Source organism: Elgaria multicarinata, chromosome 3 (genome assembly GCF_023053635.1).
Source record: "Elgaria multicarinata webbii isolate HBS135686 ecotype San Diego chromosome 3, rElgMul1.1.pri, whole genome shotgun sequence".
Lineage (NCBI taxonomy): Eukaryota > Metazoa > Chordata > Lepidosauria > Squamata > Anguidae > Elgaria > Elgaria multicarinata.
In genome coordinates this window covers 49,971,015-49,987,977 of record NC_086173.1, presented here as the reverse complement: position 1 = coordinate 49,987,977, position 16,963 = coordinate 49,971,015, and the positions used below count along the sequence as shown (strand labels likewise).

General features: G+C 41.4%; 1 protein-coding gene across 1 annotated transcript in view; it reads left to right on the top strand.

The window, feature by feature from the left end:
* LOC134394622 (ATP-binding cassette sub-family C member 3-like) overlaps positions 1–16,963 on the top strand; it is a 67,378-nt gene that overhangs the window by 47,483 nt on the left and 2,932 nt on the right. The window contains exons 23-29 of the mRNA XM_063120224.1: positions 848–1,158; positions 6,098–6,297; positions 6,748–6,874; positions 8,283–8,384; positions 11,500–11,646; positions 12,441–12,599; positions 14,584–14,750. Of these exons, the coding sequence (XP_062976294.1) occupies positions 848–1,158; positions 6,098–6,297; positions 6,748–6,874; positions 8,283–8,384; positions 11,500–11,646; positions 12,441–12,599; positions 14,584–14,750 (1,213 nt within the window). The remainder of the gene's footprint in view (positions 1–847; positions 1,159–6,097; positions 6,298–6,747; positions 6,875–8,282; positions 8,385–11,499; positions 11,647–12,440; positions 12,600–14,583; positions 14,751–16,963) is intronic.

The window sequence follows — 16,963 nt, the reverse complement described above, 5'->3', positions numbered from 1 at the left end:
AGATTTCCCCAGTGGGATAATTGTCTCCTGTGATAATCCCCTCCATAGAAGACTGTGAATTCAGACAATTTTAATATGGGTGATGGTACAGTGTTCCTAGTTTTTCTTTAATGTTGGTTGGTGGGACAGCAGTAGTGGTATCTGGTGCTTTCTTGCGCGGTCCTTGAGGCCACAACAAAAATAACACAAGAAAACATGGAAGAGCCAGAAGTTTCATAGCACTCCTGGTGGCTGCATTAAGAGCTTTAATGAAACCTTTGGCTGTGTTCATGGTTCTCTCCCACGCGTGTATCAAAATATTATTCAATGAAGTTTATACGCATGCTTGGGAGAGAACCATGAACACAAGGTTTATTGGATTGTGGCCTAACACAACATTGACTTTTAATTGAAGGCCTTTCAACCACAGATGCATGTAAAACTTTGCGTGACTAACTCTGATGTTGTAAAGATTCTCATAACGGATACTTCACTGATCACTTGGTTTTCCCTGTAATGAAATATTAGGAACCTGTATATTAAATAGGGATGTCTAAGCTGCGTCTTAAGAAACAGAAATTGTAAGGTTACCTGGGGAGCAGAAAAATATAAAACTCAAAGGGTTGTATCCAACCCAGTAGAATAGAAAGAGCTGGCCGGACAGTTTCCCCCACTCCTCTGCAACCCCTGTGCCTTCCCAAAATCTACTCTTGATGTTTGGGGGACCCTCTACAGCAGGTTTGAGAGCACATGGGTGCTGCAGGAGTGACAAAAGCAAGGTAAAGACCTCTTGCATAAGCAGAAGTCTGCTCGCACAACATTGGATTTAAGCCAGTGTTTCTTGTATTTATCTCCCTCTTCCAAACAGGGCTTATTGTGCTGATCTCTTCTCTTACCTGGGACATGAGTGGCATCAGAGCAGCTCGCACCCTTCATGCAGCATTGCTGGAGAACAAGCTTCATACCCCGCAGTCTTTCTATGACACAACTCCAACTGGCCGAATCATCAGCCGCTTCTCTAAGGATATCAGTGTGATTGATGAAATGATCCCACTAAATAGCTATGTGTTTCTGGGAACCTTCTTTACCTCCATGTCAACTATTATTGTGATCATAGCAAGCACCCCACTCTTTGCTGTGGTTATAATGCCTCTAGCACTCCTATACTTCTTTGTCCAGGTAAGAAGGACAAGTAGTTGTTTGCCTTTGGATATCTCATTACTTGATTGATCTTTTTTTTTTAACAGAAAGATGGGTGGGTGGGTGGATAGTGTAATCTTTCTATTAATATTTCTGCCTATATCCCAACATGTACACCCACAATACATGCATAGACACTGGATGTGTTTTTTTCCTGAATACAGAAGTTGATGTTCCTTTCTTCAGCACAACTCCCACTGTATTCACTGCCGGGTATTAGTTATTAATTTCATTTCCATAGTGCCCAATAGCCAAAGCTGTCTGGGTGGTTTACAAAAATTAAAACCATAAGGACAGCATAAAATATGAAAGCTTAAAACCAAAATACAAAAATATAACCAGATATGCTTATCCACACTTGGTTACTTACTTACTGTGATGAAATTTGTGGGTTCCCCCATGTAACTCAAGATAGCTTTTGCAAAAAAAAAAATTTTATGAAGATATTTATAGACTTCCCTTTGGCCCTCAAGGCAATGTACAAAGCAAATATTGAAACAATATGGTCCTCCAATAGATTCCATCTGCATTAAAAAAAATACCCTAGCATTTCAAAGAAATAGCTTTCTTCCTCACATCTTGTTTTATTTTTGTGTGTGCGCTCAGTACATTTGTGCATTTAAACATACAAACATCTCTGGGGACAAAAGTGGTACAGTCCAGGAAAAGCTTTACCATTTGACTTTGCTGTATCTTATTATTATTTATTATTATTTATTTATATAGCACCATCAATGTACATGGTGCTGTACAGATTACACAGTAAATAGCAAGACCCTGCCGCATAGGCTTACAATCTAATAAAGTTGTAGTAAACAATAAGGAGGGAAAGAGAATGCAAACAGGCACAGGGAAGGGTAAACAGGCACCGGGTAGGGTGAGGCTAACAGTATAGAGTCAGAACAAACTCAACATTTAAAAGCTATTTAAATTGTAGTGAGAGAAATTTGGGAGAAAGCACCTCGGAATTATGTACAGCTTCACTTCTACTTCTGTGGCATAATGTGTAAATAATTCAAGTCAAACTTTTTGTTCTTCATGGTCTCTGTGCATCACACATATGGGCCCTCCACCTGCACAGAGCCTACCTTTAGGAAACTTCCATAGTTGATTATCGTTTTGGCGGGAACCTTTCCTCACCATCCTACTGTGCATGCTCCACCAGGTTCTTCCTTCCTCTCAGTTCTCTTTTGACCACTACACTTATTGCCTCGTTGGGAGCTTCACTCGTTGAGATGTGCATTTTTTTCGAGTTAATGGCTGTGGTTTTGTTCAAGTTTCTTCTTCTATTGTTCATCTGAGATATATATATATATATTATTCAGGTTCTTGCCGTCTTTGATTTTGGGATCTTCGTCTGTTTTTTCTCTCCCCTACGGCACAGAGAGCTTTGTTTAAAAAGTGCTCTCAGTGTGGGAGCAAAGTCCCACTAATGGACAGACATTCTTTATGTCTCCTTTGTTTAGGAGAATCTCATGCAGTACAGACTTGTGCTCATTGCATGAGCTCATCTAAACAGGCTCGTCAGAACTGTTTGATTGAGGGCAATTCTTTGGAGAAAAGTATTGGAGGCTGTTGGTTCACCTGAAGTTTAGAGCCAGTGTGGTGTAGTGGCTAAAGTGTTGGACTGGGAGTCAGGAGATCCGGGTTCTAGTCCCACTTGGCCATGGAAGCTCACTGGGTGACTTTGGGCCAGTCACAGACTCTCAGCCCAACCAACCTCATAGGGTTGTTGTTGTGAGGATAAAATGGAGCAGAGGAGGAGGATTATGTACACCGCCTTGGGTTCCTTGGAGGAAAAAAGGTGGGATATAAATGCAGTAAAATAAAATATAAAATAATAAAGTTGCTACAGCCTCTCAACCAGCGACGATGCAACCTCTTCTTGAGATCAACAAGCTCTAACCATGGGCCGTTCAGATTCATTGACTCCGGGAACTTCCTTGGCCATTACTACAGCTAAGAAATTGTCCAAAATGGCTAGAAAGCACAAGTCTTCTTTAGGTACTCATAGAAAGAAGAAGACATCTAGAGATCCTGATAAATGTGCTACAGACTTCTCATTTGGTTACAGTATCGACAGCCTTCCTATCTATGCATGCAGTGAGTCCTCAATGACCTGTTCCACAGCTGCAATCTTTACTTGCTTCTCTGGCTTCAGTCCCTTTGGGTTGGCAGACCACTTTGGTATCAGAGGTTGAGATCAGAGATTCCTCGCCCCCAAGGGAAGAGGCACCAACATCGCACAGGCTCTGTTCAAGAGAAACATCTCCTTAAGCTTTCAAGTCACCATCATATGTGGAGGAAGATTATGGCTCCAGATACTAAAGAGATAGAGGTAGATCCCCACTGCATTAGTAGGAACATTACTTGAACTGGTCTACTCCTCCATTCCACCCTTATCCCTAAATGACTGGCATTATAGAAGAGGGTATAATGTCCTGGCTCACCAGTCTCGATACCTGGGAGCAACAGCACCTAGATGCCACTACCCTCCATCAGCAACTATTTCACGTCCTCTGAAAGATAAATTTGCTGCACCACCTCCTGTGCCTTCTCGATCACTTTCCCTGCATGGATGTTCCATCTCAAGAGGCCATGGAAGTCTCGGTACCAGAATGCCCATTGCCCCAGCACCTGTACCTACTGGGAGGGATACTTCTCCCCAATCCATTGAAGACTTTGCATCCAACACATCAGGCTCATTGGTCCCACATTCTATTCCATTGCCTGACGAAATTGTGTGAACATCGGAAATTGCTTCACCATCCAAGGACGTGGGACATTTTGCAGAACCGGTGCTCTGAATGGCTCAGTCTTTGGACATAAATACTCAGCAGCCTAAAGGGAAATTAGATGATCCAGTTTTCAGTGCTGTCTATAGTGAGTCATCAACACCAGTGACTATACCCTTCATACCAACTCTACTACAAACGGTATGGCAATCATAGACGGAACCATCTTCAATGACGCCTGCCTCAATGCGCTTAGAATAGCTTTACAGAGTTCAAGAGATAGATGCTATTTTTTTGTTTGTATACCATAAGCCGAATTTGATTGTTGTGGAGTCTGCACAGGACAAGTCAAATAGATCCCGTACTGCATTGGCAAACAAGGAGGGCAGAAGGCTGAATATGATGGGCTGACAGATTTACTCTTCAGCGGCGTTGAGTTTACAGGTTGCCAATTACCAGGCCATGATGTCCCAGTAGCAGCTATTTTTATGGAATGAAATGTCATCACTGATAGGATTCTTACCTGAGGAGAAGACATATCTCACTCACGTGTTCCACTCTGAGGCTCTGAAGTTGTTTAGACAACAAATTAACACTTCTTGACACCAGGCTGATTGTGCGTCGAAGGCAATGGTTGGGGCTGTGGCTCTTTGTCGCCATATTTTCAATCGCTGGTGCACACCACCATAGACTTACTTGCAACTCCTCGCAATGCAGTTGTAATAGTCCGGGACGTGGGTGGCTGGGAGCACAGACTGAGGGCCAGGACCCAGGAGAGCGAAGGTGTACAAAGGCTAACCCGCACACAAGCTGTTTAGGATAGAGCGGTTTACTGGTATGACCACAAAGTGGCATAGTCCAAAGAACAGTCCGAAGTCAGGAACAAACAAGACGTGGCAGAGGCAATAGCAAGAGCGTAGTCCAAAGAGCAGTCCGAGGCATCAGGAAACCAGGAACAGGAGCCAAGCACCACAGGAACAATGTTTAAGTCACAAGGTGGGTCTTAAATAGCCCTGACTCTAGCTGCTCCCAGCTGCACCGAATTACACTGTCATGAACTGCTGCTGGCCAGGGCCTGAGTTCTGCCAGCACTCTGCAGCAGAGCAGCCCTTTGAGCTTGGGCCTGGGTCCTGAAAGTACTCATCCCTAGTACCTGATCCTGACAGCAGTATGCTTAAGGTTTTGCACCTGAGTGGGCATCCGTGTCTCATCCCTTGGGGATGCTTTCACAGTACCTTAGACGGACGAACTTTGCTATCTCTTCCCACCATTTCTCTTGCTGGTAAGAGTAGTTGTCAAGCTCAGGAGAGATAGGACGGATGCCATTCTAATAGCACCATGGTGGCCAAGACAGGCATGGTTCACCCCATTCTCCAGACTCACGAAGGGGAAGGTTTGTTGACTTCTATCGATACCAGCCCTCATTTCCAGGGATCAGGGACGAGTTCATCGCCCTGACTTATGCACTCTTTGTCTTACCACCTGGAGAATCCAGGACAATTGGGACATTTAGATCTCCCGCAGGGACTTTTACAAGTGCTAAAGGCTGCCAAGAAACCCTCTACACAGAAATCATATGGGAGCAAGTGGAAGACATTTACAGTTTTTACACAGGATCATGGATTTGATCTAGTTAATGGACCTATTGATAGGGTGATTTAATGATGGGGTAATATGCTCACTCCAGATGTACTGGTGACCAACCTGGCTGCCATATTTTGAACTAATTGAAGTTTCCGAACTAGGTACAATGGTAGCCCTATGTACAACATATTGCAGAAGTCGAGCCTCAAGGTTATCTTCTGTCTTTAGGCCTTCCAACTCTAGAAAAGGGCACAGATGGCGCAACAGCCAAAGCTGATAGTAGGCGCTCCTGGCCGTCGCATCAATCTGTCTATGTATATATAGTTTTATGTTGTCCCTCGGTCATGAGGTGAATTAGCGGCCTCAAGGAACTGAGGGGATAGCAGGAACCCGATAAAGAATGTGTCGTAGGACTGGGGGAGGGTTCCCGCCAAAATGATCCTCAAGAAGCTAGTCCCCAGAAGCTAGGCTCCTCACAGGCGTAGAGCCCATATGTATGAACACAGAGATGACCACTCGAAGAACTGCAGTTACAGGTAAGCAACCTGCATTTTTATTTTGTGTTTTAATCCTTACGCCTTTGAATTGAACGATGTCAGCGGTTCTATATAGCTACCTTTCGCCAGTTAAAGCGGCTGGAATCGGTTAGCAGGTCTCCCGTATTCTCCCATTTTTTGGAAACGGTCACTGGAGCAAGCGTCATCCGAGCTTACAGAAGAGAGAAGTCCTTCGTTTACATCAGTGACACAAAGGTGAATGACAATCAGAAAAGTTACTATCCTGGAATTGTATCCAACAGGTAAAACCAAGCTTTGATTTATTTTTAATTTCTACTGTAGTTTTAAAATTTTAGGGTGCAATCCTTTGCGTGAGTAGACAGAGAAATATCTTACCTCCCAGAGTGCCCAGCCAGCTATGGGAATTATCAGACTTTTTCTTCCTGTCCAAGCACACATAGGATTTTGCATTTAAATACTTCTATTATATTTCATCATGTTGTATTTTATTTATTTATTTATTTATTTACTTATTTATTACATTTTTATACCGCCCAATAGCCGAAGCTCTCTGGGCGGTTTATAGTTTTAATTGTTGTGACCCACCCAGAGAGCTTCAGCCATTGTGCAGTATAGAAATGTAATAAATAAAAATAATTATTTTGATTTTAGTTCCAACATTTGAATCGACTAAACAGCATTTTCTTCTATTGCATCCCGTACTAATGAATCTGTGTTTTTTCAATTAATAGGTGGATGGAAGTTAGAGTTGAATTCATAGGGAACTGCATTGTATTTTTTGCAGCCCTTTTTGCTGTACTGAGTAAAAACAATCTGACCGCTGGCATGGTTGGACTTTCCGTGTCTTATGCTTTGCAGGTGTGTAGATCAGTCATAGACAGAGTAACTGAAGTCTCCTTATAGTGTGACATTTTAATTAGGCATCCTGGATTTAATTGCACATTGCTGCAGTTTCTACTGTTGGGGAGGAGGGAGCATAATGTGGTTCCCATTCAGAAAAAAATGGGATGATAATAAAGAACAAAACAGAGAATAAAAGGGAACCTTTTGTGAAGTCATTGCGGCATGAAGAACGTTTGTCCAATCATTTTTTTTCATATTTAAAGTCCTGTTCTGTAGTTCATTGAATCCTGTGTGTGCTCAAATGTGGCATATGCTAAGCATTTCAACATAGGCAGTGTTTCTTTTGGTTAAGTTAAGGTCCCCTTCATTCTCATCCACACACGTGTACAGGCGGGGCTGCCCAGGGCTTCTGGGTATTTGAAGAGAAATTGCACTAAGGTTTTAACACTGTCTTCAGTATCTTGTCTTTTGAAGAGCATTTAGCTAAGGATGGCATATTATCATAACCCCCAGCTTGGACAATCTATCAGGGATTTAAGCACCCTTTCAATAAGGAATGAGGCCATCGATTTTAGTGAGAGCAATGGTGGATTATATATGGCTTTGAAATCTTGACGAACACTGGGTTTCACTATAAAAGGTGCATTGCTATAGCCCAGTTCCAAAGTTACAATCTTAGATGGAGTAATTGTTTTGTGAAACTATCAGACCTATACTACAGCATCTCATCAGATCAAAGGATTTTAACGATCCCTTCTGCTTTAAAAGCTATGAATGTTGATTTGGTGGAAAGGACAGGCACTTTGATTGAATTTCCATGCCAAGTAAGAGTGGGACCACACATTAAAATTGGCAAAGCAATCCTATCATTATGCATTTATATTAAATGGAATATTAGAAGCAGAGATATACTTGATAATGTAGAATAAGGCCTTAGAAAGTTTCAGGAAAACTGAAAGTACAGCAATATATGCTGCATTTGTAAGCATGGTAGCTGCAGGGTTTAGAGCAGAGAGGCCCATGCTGTGCCCCCCATGTACACTCCCCAGCTGTATTCCCCACTTCCTCACCCAGTAATCCATACATACTGCTCCTTCTCCATCACTGCCAGAAGTGAGGTAAAAGCCATTTGGAGCAGGATTGCTGGCATGTGTCTGTGTGTGTCTGTGTGTTGTTCCCCGAACGAGCATCACATGAAATCCTCAGAGCCAAAAAAGTTATGTACTCCTGTTTCTGAATCCTTTCCCCCTGTGGCTTAGGCTTCCTGAGGGAGGGGAGGCAATAGCTGAAAGTGTTAGAGGAGTATTACAGAGAGGATAATAATGAAGATCATCCATGTTACTCCCCTCTGTCTTCACTTCTGTCACTTTTTGTAGCCATAATCATCTTTTCAAACAGATGACACATTTTTATCATTGCTTAGGTGACACAGTTTCTGAACTTGGTGGTAAAAAACGCCTCTGACCTGGAAAGCAACATGGTGGTTATAGAAAGAGTGAAGGAATACTCAGAAACTGAAACTGAGGTCAGTTCCTAAGAGTCTGAATGGTGAATTTTCCTTCTGGAAACACAAGGGGTTAGAGCTTTCATTCTCATATGTGAAGCTTAAATACATTTTTCCTTAAAGTGGTTTGTATTGCAAATACATTACTGTTAGTGTTAAGTCTGACTCTATACAAATTTGCATTCTAATGTAGATGCATAAAATTCCATTCAAGTTGCATACGTAATATGATTTGACTGTGTTCTGTAAACAGTGTGTTTCGGCATTCTTGTCAAGCGGCAGCTATGAAACAGATGTGATAATGGACTGATTCACATGATCAAAATATGCCATCGTGGTTTATTTAAATCACGGCATGAGCTGGATGCTTGCAGGGCATGATTTCTCTAATCACCTGCCCGGGTGCAGGTTGTTGAGTTATCTGAATTTGGGCGGCATGGTTTTTTGGAGGAGGGAGCAACCCTCCAGTAACCCATGGACTGTTGGAGCGCTGTTTTCCCTCCAAGAAGCCATTTCATCTGGGATCAGATGACATATGACAAGCCGTGACTAGGCGTTAATGATTGAAATCACACTTTACACATGCTGCAATTTAAATATGTTGATCGCACATAGAATCAAAATGTTTCCATGACTTATCTGCACAAAGAGGAAAGTTGGCTATAAATGCAATTAATTTTAGTCACTTTATATAGTTACTGTGTGTGCACTGCTGGACAGTGTACTCTTTTTTTCTTTTAAACATCACAAACACACAATCTTTACACCACATTTATTTATTTATTTATTTATTTATTTATTTATTTATAACATTTATATCCCGACCTATATCAATAAGATCTCAGGGTGGCGTACAGTTAAAAGCATACAGTATGAAAATAGTAAATATACACAGCTAAAAACAAATTAAACCATAAACCAAGTTAAAACAATATATAATTTAAAAGCAGTAAAACTATTAAAACAGTAATATAATACATACAAACAAAGGTATACACAAAACAACTACACTAAAATACAATAAAAAACATTTAGGATGAGGTTAAAGTATATTTTTGGCCCTCTTCATGCCAGAAATGCTTAACTAACCTTAATTACTATTAATATGTTAATCAAATTCAATTATTTCTTATGACTTATCTGAATCTCATACATTGGATTCACCGAATCATACTCCATTTGTGTCTAATTCTTTAATTACAATTGATATATCAATCAAATTTACTTCTTCTCTTTTTTCTCTCTTCTCTTTCTCTTTTCTTTCCCCGGCTTAATACTAAAATCAACAAACAAATACATCATTTTTCTCTGCGTCTTGCAAATATTCTGTCAAAGGTTTCCATTCCAACATAAACATAGTTGTTGATCTTTCTCTCATTATCACTGTGAGTTTTGCCATCTCTGCCAATTCCAGCATCTTCAACATCCATTCATCCGTTGTTGGTATTGTTTCATTTTTCCAGTTTTCTGCGTATAACAGTCTTGCTGCTGTTATCATGTACAAAAATAAAGTTTCCCCCTTCTCTTTTCATTGTTTGTCCATTAATCTGAGTAAGAAAGCTTCTGGTTTCATTTCTATATTTATTTTTAATATTTTTTGAATTGAAGAATGTATTTGGGTCCAACATGTTTTGGCTTTTTTACAAGTCCACCAAAGATGATAAAAAGTCCCTTCTTCTTCCATGCATTTCCAACATTTTCCTGAGGCACCCTTATACATTTTAGCTAATTTTACAGGTGACATATACCATCTGTACATCATCTTATAAAAATTCTCTTTAAGTCTTGCACATAATGTAAATTTTAAATCCTTTCCCCACATATTTTCCCACTGTTCCATTAAGATGTTATGTGGACAGTGTCCTCTTAAATGCTTGGAATGTGGGATGTGATCTGTTCTAGCCAAAATTAAGTGCTTTGAAATTTCAATAGGAGAGTGTTAACTATGTTAAAATCTTCCACTGATATAAATAGAATTTAAAAGTGTGTAACTTTGGCTGTGTTGCACTCCTAGTGGTTAGACTATTATCAGCTTGAGGTTATTTTAAAGACGTCTGCATTTCCAACCAATCCACTCTCAAAGCTTGCATGTTCCCTTACCAATGGGAAATAGATATGATAAAAGACATCAGGCTACTTCTTCTTTGTGGTTTCGGTGATTCACATATATGGGCTCTGCACCTGCGTGGAGCCTCAGATTGGAGAAACTTCTATGGCTGAGGATCATGTTTTAGGCAGGAATCCCTCCACCACCATCCTACTGTGCATGTACAGGCAGGTTCCCACCTGGACCTTCAGTTCTCTTTGACCGTTGTAGAGGCTTCCTCAAAGAGAAGCTTCGCTCGACAATTTATATTGTCTGCTGAGGAATCCCTCCACCTTTGTCAAACAGTACAAACTTGATGTGAGGACTTCATCGGACTATGCCTTTGGTTGAGTAGTGTTTTCTTCTGTCCTTCAATGAGGCACCTACCCTCCTTTGGTAAGTCCACTCGTTAATCGCCCGTATGTGTGAATGCACAGATGAGACCACGAAAAAGAACTACAGTTACAGGTAAGCAACCTGCATCTATATTAGCATGTAATATCTCTGTTATCATTTAACATGAACATGCACATTATTAGGAGAATAAAGGTGCAATCTCATGCATGCTTAGACTCATGCAGTCCTACATGCTGGCTGTGCTGTGCTGGGAGTTCTACGAGTACAGTATCTTCTTTTTAAACATGCATAGAATTGCGCCCTTAACCTCTCAAAGATTATGCATTTTGCATAGAGTCAAATAAAGCTGGTTGAAAGAAGGGATACTGGTACACCTAGACTCATAGAATAGTAGAGTTGGAAGGGACCCATATGGCCATCGAGTCCGCATAATCTATTAGTCACAGAGCAACAGATACTTCTATCATCTTGAATCTCATCCTTGATGGTGATATATTCACAGTGGTGCACATTGAACCAGAGTTTGTCCATCTTTCTTTAAATATTCTGCAAGCAAACACTCTAAATTTCCTTAGTGAGAAAGACTTAGGATGCAGTCCTATGCACCCTTATTCAACTATCATTGAAAATATTATTATAATGCTAACACAGAATGATACAACTCCCCGCCCCCACCTCCTGCCACCCTTCCAGGCTTCCTGGATAATTGAAGACAAAAGACCATCAGACGACTGGCCCACCCAAGGGGAAGTGGAATTTGCAAACTATTCTGTAAGGTATCGGAAAGAGTTGGACTTGGTGCTGAAAGACCTCAGCCTGCATGTGAAAGGTGGAGAAAAGGTATGATCTCAGCACAGCCACTTAGTTACCTTGAATAGAATCAGTTTCTCTGTTCAGTAACCTGATTTTACAAGCCAGCTCATCCGCTTCATTCAGTGCACATATAGGAACACTTATAGCCCTTTGGCCCATTTAGCTCAGTACTGTCGACATTGACTGGCTGTGGTTCTCCGAGGTCTCCGGTGGGGATCTTTCCCAGTCCTACCTGAAGATGCCGGGGACTGAACCTCAGGCCTTCTGCATGCAAAGCAGGTGTTCTGCCACAGAGCTATGTCACTTCCCCTGATCCTGATGAGCCTGTGGATTCCACAGCCACAAATACTTAAATCTCTTTAAAGATGTCTGTATATTGTAAAACAGGGGAAAATATCGGCAATGAAGTAAGGTTTATATAATATAGTGAAGAGAAGCAGAAGAAACTATGGTATAAATGATATGTGTATATGTGTGGGTTGGTCAGTGGGTGTGTTTGTAAGTTCGTTTGTATATTATGTTACACTATTGTATTGTTAAGGTTTTTAATCTTTGTAAATTGTCCAGAGAGCTTTGGATATTGGGCAGTATAGAAATGAAATGAATGATAATATAAATAAATAAAAAGGTAGGTAACGATTTTGTAGGTGCCCATTTTGGGACAAAAAGATAAGATGAAGAAAAATACCATTGGTCATAAACTATATTCTTGAATGGTCTGTTTGTTCTGAAGTTGCAAATGATATTTTCCCCTTCATCTAATGGAGCCATTACTTGTGTTTTAATTGAAAATCGTCCCCAATTCTTTCAACGTGTATTAGGTTGGGGTTGTTGGAAGAACTGGAGCTGGAAAGTCCTCTATGACCCTCTGCCTCTTCAGGATCCTAGAAGCGGCGGAGGGGGAAATCAAAATTGATGGGCTGAGTATCGCAGATATTGGCCTTCACGACTTACGATCCAAGCTGACTATAATTCCTCAGGTAAATCAGCCTGGGTCATGGAGAGAGATGCTAATCTTTGGCACTAACAGCAAACTACTCTTTTGTGTAAAGTGAAATACTTGCAGGGTAGGTCAGGTTACATACAGTATACAAGACTACATCACCTTGCTTTAGAACAGCTGCTTTGTGCCTCAGGGCAGATGTGAGCTGGGAACCAAAGGAAAAGGATTTAATTGATTGTACAAGCAGAAAAACAACATTGTTTTAAACAAGTTTTGTTTGGCAGCATTGTCATATCAAGCAAGCATTAATTTCTCTCGCTCTCTGCGTCTTATAAGCACACTTCAGAGGATGAGGAGGAGATTCCTCTTTCCATTGCTGCAGCCTGTACATTTCCTATTCTCAAAGCTTTTGGTGGATAATGCAAAAGCACGTTGGTGTAAGCTAAAGTATCACTCACTGCCTTGAGAGAATTTTTATTCTTAAAGATGGCATATAACTATAATAAATAAATAAATAAATCCAGCACCATTGCACTGTATTCCCACCTCCCCAGGGATTAAGAGAAAATTGTAATTTAGTTGCAGAATTTAATTCCTCAAAATGATAGTGCTGTGGCACTCATCTAGTGGTGTGTAGTGGCCAGTTCTGAAGTGCAGGCAGACATCAAGACAGTTTCATAAAGTGCAGGTAGACATCATAACCTTGTCCCCAAGGAGAGTCCAAGATCCCAAATTCGCTGTGTTGATCCATATCAAAAACCACTTCTGAGCAGTTTTCATCTCTACCAGAAGCAGGTCTTGTATAAATCTCACGGATCTTAATTCCTTATTCAACATTATACTATATATCATTGCTAGGAAAATACACAAACACACACACACAACTACTACTACTACTACTACTACTACAGTGAGGATTGCAGCTAAGCTCAGAGGGAGCAGGGAAGTCTGATGGGGAGGGGGCAGATGACATCAGCTTCCCTGCCAATGAAAAAGTGCTTGTGCTGCGTCCCTGTGAGTCCTGGCTCCACTATCCCACTGCACTCATCAGAATAATATCAGGGATACCATGAAATAGATTCCTGTGACACACTACTGCAAGCAGCCGCAGGTCACACATTCCTCAGGATGGAACTACACATTATAAGGAACGCAGAGTGACCACTGGAAAACAGCAGCCCTGGCTGCTATTTCTGGAAAGGCGGAAATGCCAGAAAAGCATGTGTGAGCAAGAGAAATGTGATTTACCAGGAATGGATGTGCTAGCTTAGTGGACGTTGTCTCACTTATGACCAACAAATAGAGAATGATTATATACTCCCCGCTCAAACATTTTGTCTGTAATTGTGTTTTAAACTGTTGGGTGTTTTACTGTGGTTTTAATTTTTGTGAACCGCCCAGAGAGCTTCGGCTATTGGGCGGTATAAAAATGTAATAAATAAATAAATAAATAAATAAATATAAATAAAAGACCATGGACTGTAGATTAGAGCGCCCCTCTGGAAGAAGCAGGACAGTGCAGTTGCTCATCAAAAGAATAACTGGATGCTAGTAGCATTGCCTTTCGGGGGGAAACCCTTCCCTCTTGTTATCCTGTGATTGTGAGACTTTTGCAAATGAGATTGCCTTTTTACCAAATGTGGTGCAATTATGGAAGCCATTAATTATTGCCCCAATGCAGATGATAAGAAACTGGGTTAGTGAAGTTGATCATTTTTTGCAGTGTGTCAATGGCACAGTGGTTAAGACCCTTGGCGTCCACTCTTGGAGATCGTGGGGCTTGGGTTTTGCTTGGTTGACTACCTTGTGTCCACCCAGCTGTAAAGGGTCTGGATCACTGAATTGTGGAAATCATAAGAAATCAGACATGGTGTTGGGCGTAATGCCACACTCTAGGGAACTCCAGACCACGGAAACAGACTGGCCTTGACCTCACCAGTGATTAAGAATTTACCCAAGAAATACTTAAGAGTCATCTAGGAATAGTTGTGTTCTAATAGAATTGTGATCATTTTCCTAAGGACCCTGTTCTTTTTTCTGGAACACTTCGAATGAATTTGGATCCATTTAATAAATATTCCGAGGAAGAAATATGGAGCGCTCTTGAACGGTCCCATTTGAAGAAGTTTGTCAGCAGTCAGCCAGCTATGTTGGATTACGAATGCTCAGAAGGAGGAGAAAATCTTAGGTAACTGAAACCCTATTCAAGGAAGAGATAGAATAAGTTGAAACCTGCTACAAAATGCTGCAGTGTGGAATGTTTCTGTTCGGGTTTCTAGTCACTTCATTCCATTTCCCTGCCCCTAATTTGAACAAAGAAATGAATTATCCAGACTATGAGATGGTCCTGTCTACACTTCTTCTCTCTGTAGGCATGGCTAGATGAGGGGGGTGATGATCTCGTGATACGATGACCGCAAGATCCTCCCCCTCAGTCTACATGTGGCGCACAACGTCCCAGGCGGAAGAGGATGTCGCAGCCGCCATTTTTGTTTGTTTGTTTATTTAATCGAAGAAGAGCGCAGGAGGACTCCTGCGCAAAATGTACGTGGGGTTCTTTTAAAAACAAAAAACAAAACTAGCAAAACCCACTCCTGCTCCCCCCACCCCACCTCAAATGGGCACGGAGCTCCTGAGGAGCTCTATGCCCGGTTCCTGGAGCTGGGATGAAAATGGGATGCCTGGCCACACGTCCTGCTGTCTCGGAATCATCCCGGGACTACAGGAAAAGTCAGGATTAAAGGGTAGGGCGATATCCTGGGGAAAGGGAGGGATCATCCCTCCCTGCACCTGGGATTCCCTGTGTGTCATGTGGATGCACAGGAGCAATCCCGGGGTGATCCCTGGGATATTGGCCCATCTAGCCATGCCCCGTATCTCATCTTCCTTCTCTAGCCACTCTATTCCATCCCCCCAACCCTGTTTTCTCCCTGCCCCCAACTGTTTGGTCACTCAATTGCCAGTTGTTTTTCCTCTCAGTCTATCTGTATTCCATGTCATTGAGTTATTATGGGCTGTTAGGGGAAGGTCTGAGGGGGCAATTTATCTAGCCCCACCTCTGTATGTCTCTTTACACTTATCATTTTAAACTGTTTTCTATCATGATATTATGTATTTCAAGGCATAGTTGCTTGGAAAGTGTTTTCTATTGTAAATACTTCATTACAAAAGATGTTTTTGTTTTCAGATAGCCCTGAGGAGGGACGTTTTGTTGTCCGAAACGCATAGGCACCTTCATTAAATCCTTTTCTATACAAATAATATTTTGCAAGGTTATCCTTGGTTCCGCCCCTGCCTTCAGCTCTTTTTTTTTTTTTTTTTTTTACACTCTGAGACTATTTAGGTATAATCCACCTCCTGGATTGGACCTAAATGGGAGGGGATATGTTGAAATTTGTGCCAAGCAACCCCAAAATGATGCTTGGGCTCTGGTGCTTGAGGTATCATAGAGAGCGGAGGTGGGCAACATGCCGGCTGCAGACCTCATGTAGCCCCAGCTGACTCCACTGAAATTCAGTATCAAGCTGTCAGTTTTTCACTCAGCACTTCACAGAACGTGGCCCACAGGGGGGGGGCAGAAAATGTTCCCAGACACACACACACACACACACCGTCAAAAGTTGTACACACCCCAATATAGAGATTTCCCCACTTCTTGTCCAATTCTTACATCAGGTTGTATATTATATTATATCTGGCGCTGTGTGTGTGTTTCTGGACTGAAGCCATTATTCAGACCATAACTAAATATGGGTCTGTCTTTGAAAAGTGCCGGGAAAATTCAGTGGGCAGCAAGGTTGTTAACTGGAGCATGTGACCCCCTTGCTTAAACAGCTTCAAATCGGTTTCCAGGCCCAATTCAAAGTACTCATGATGACCTTTAAAGCCTTTCACCCAAAGGGGTTCCTAACCCTTTTGGACTCATAGTCATATTTGGGAATTTGAGACTTCCACCTCATTGTAACGAGTTTCCTTTTTAGGAAAGCTTTTGGTTAAATATTTTAAAAGTTGGAAGCTTTTTTAAAAAGTGTTTTGTATGATAAGTAATTAAATCTCTACTGCGTTTGATTTTTGATTTTTTTTTTTTTTGTGGTATTTTATTTTCTTAATTTATTTTTCTTGACCACCTTGAAATTTTCTGAGGAAAGCCAGGATCAAAATGTTTTATCTGTGGTGCAATCCTAGGCACGTTTAGACAGAAAAACATCTTATAATTCCCAGCGTGTCCCAGCAGTTATAATAATTATAACTGTTGTTAGATGGAATGTATGGCTGTTGCCAACCCACAACTCTCCTTCACCCTCCTGGTAACATTTAGGAAAAGAAACAAGTGGACCCTATCATGTTCAACAAGCCCCCCTGGCTGGGTTTGCACGGCATTGCTTGCTGAGGGCAATCATG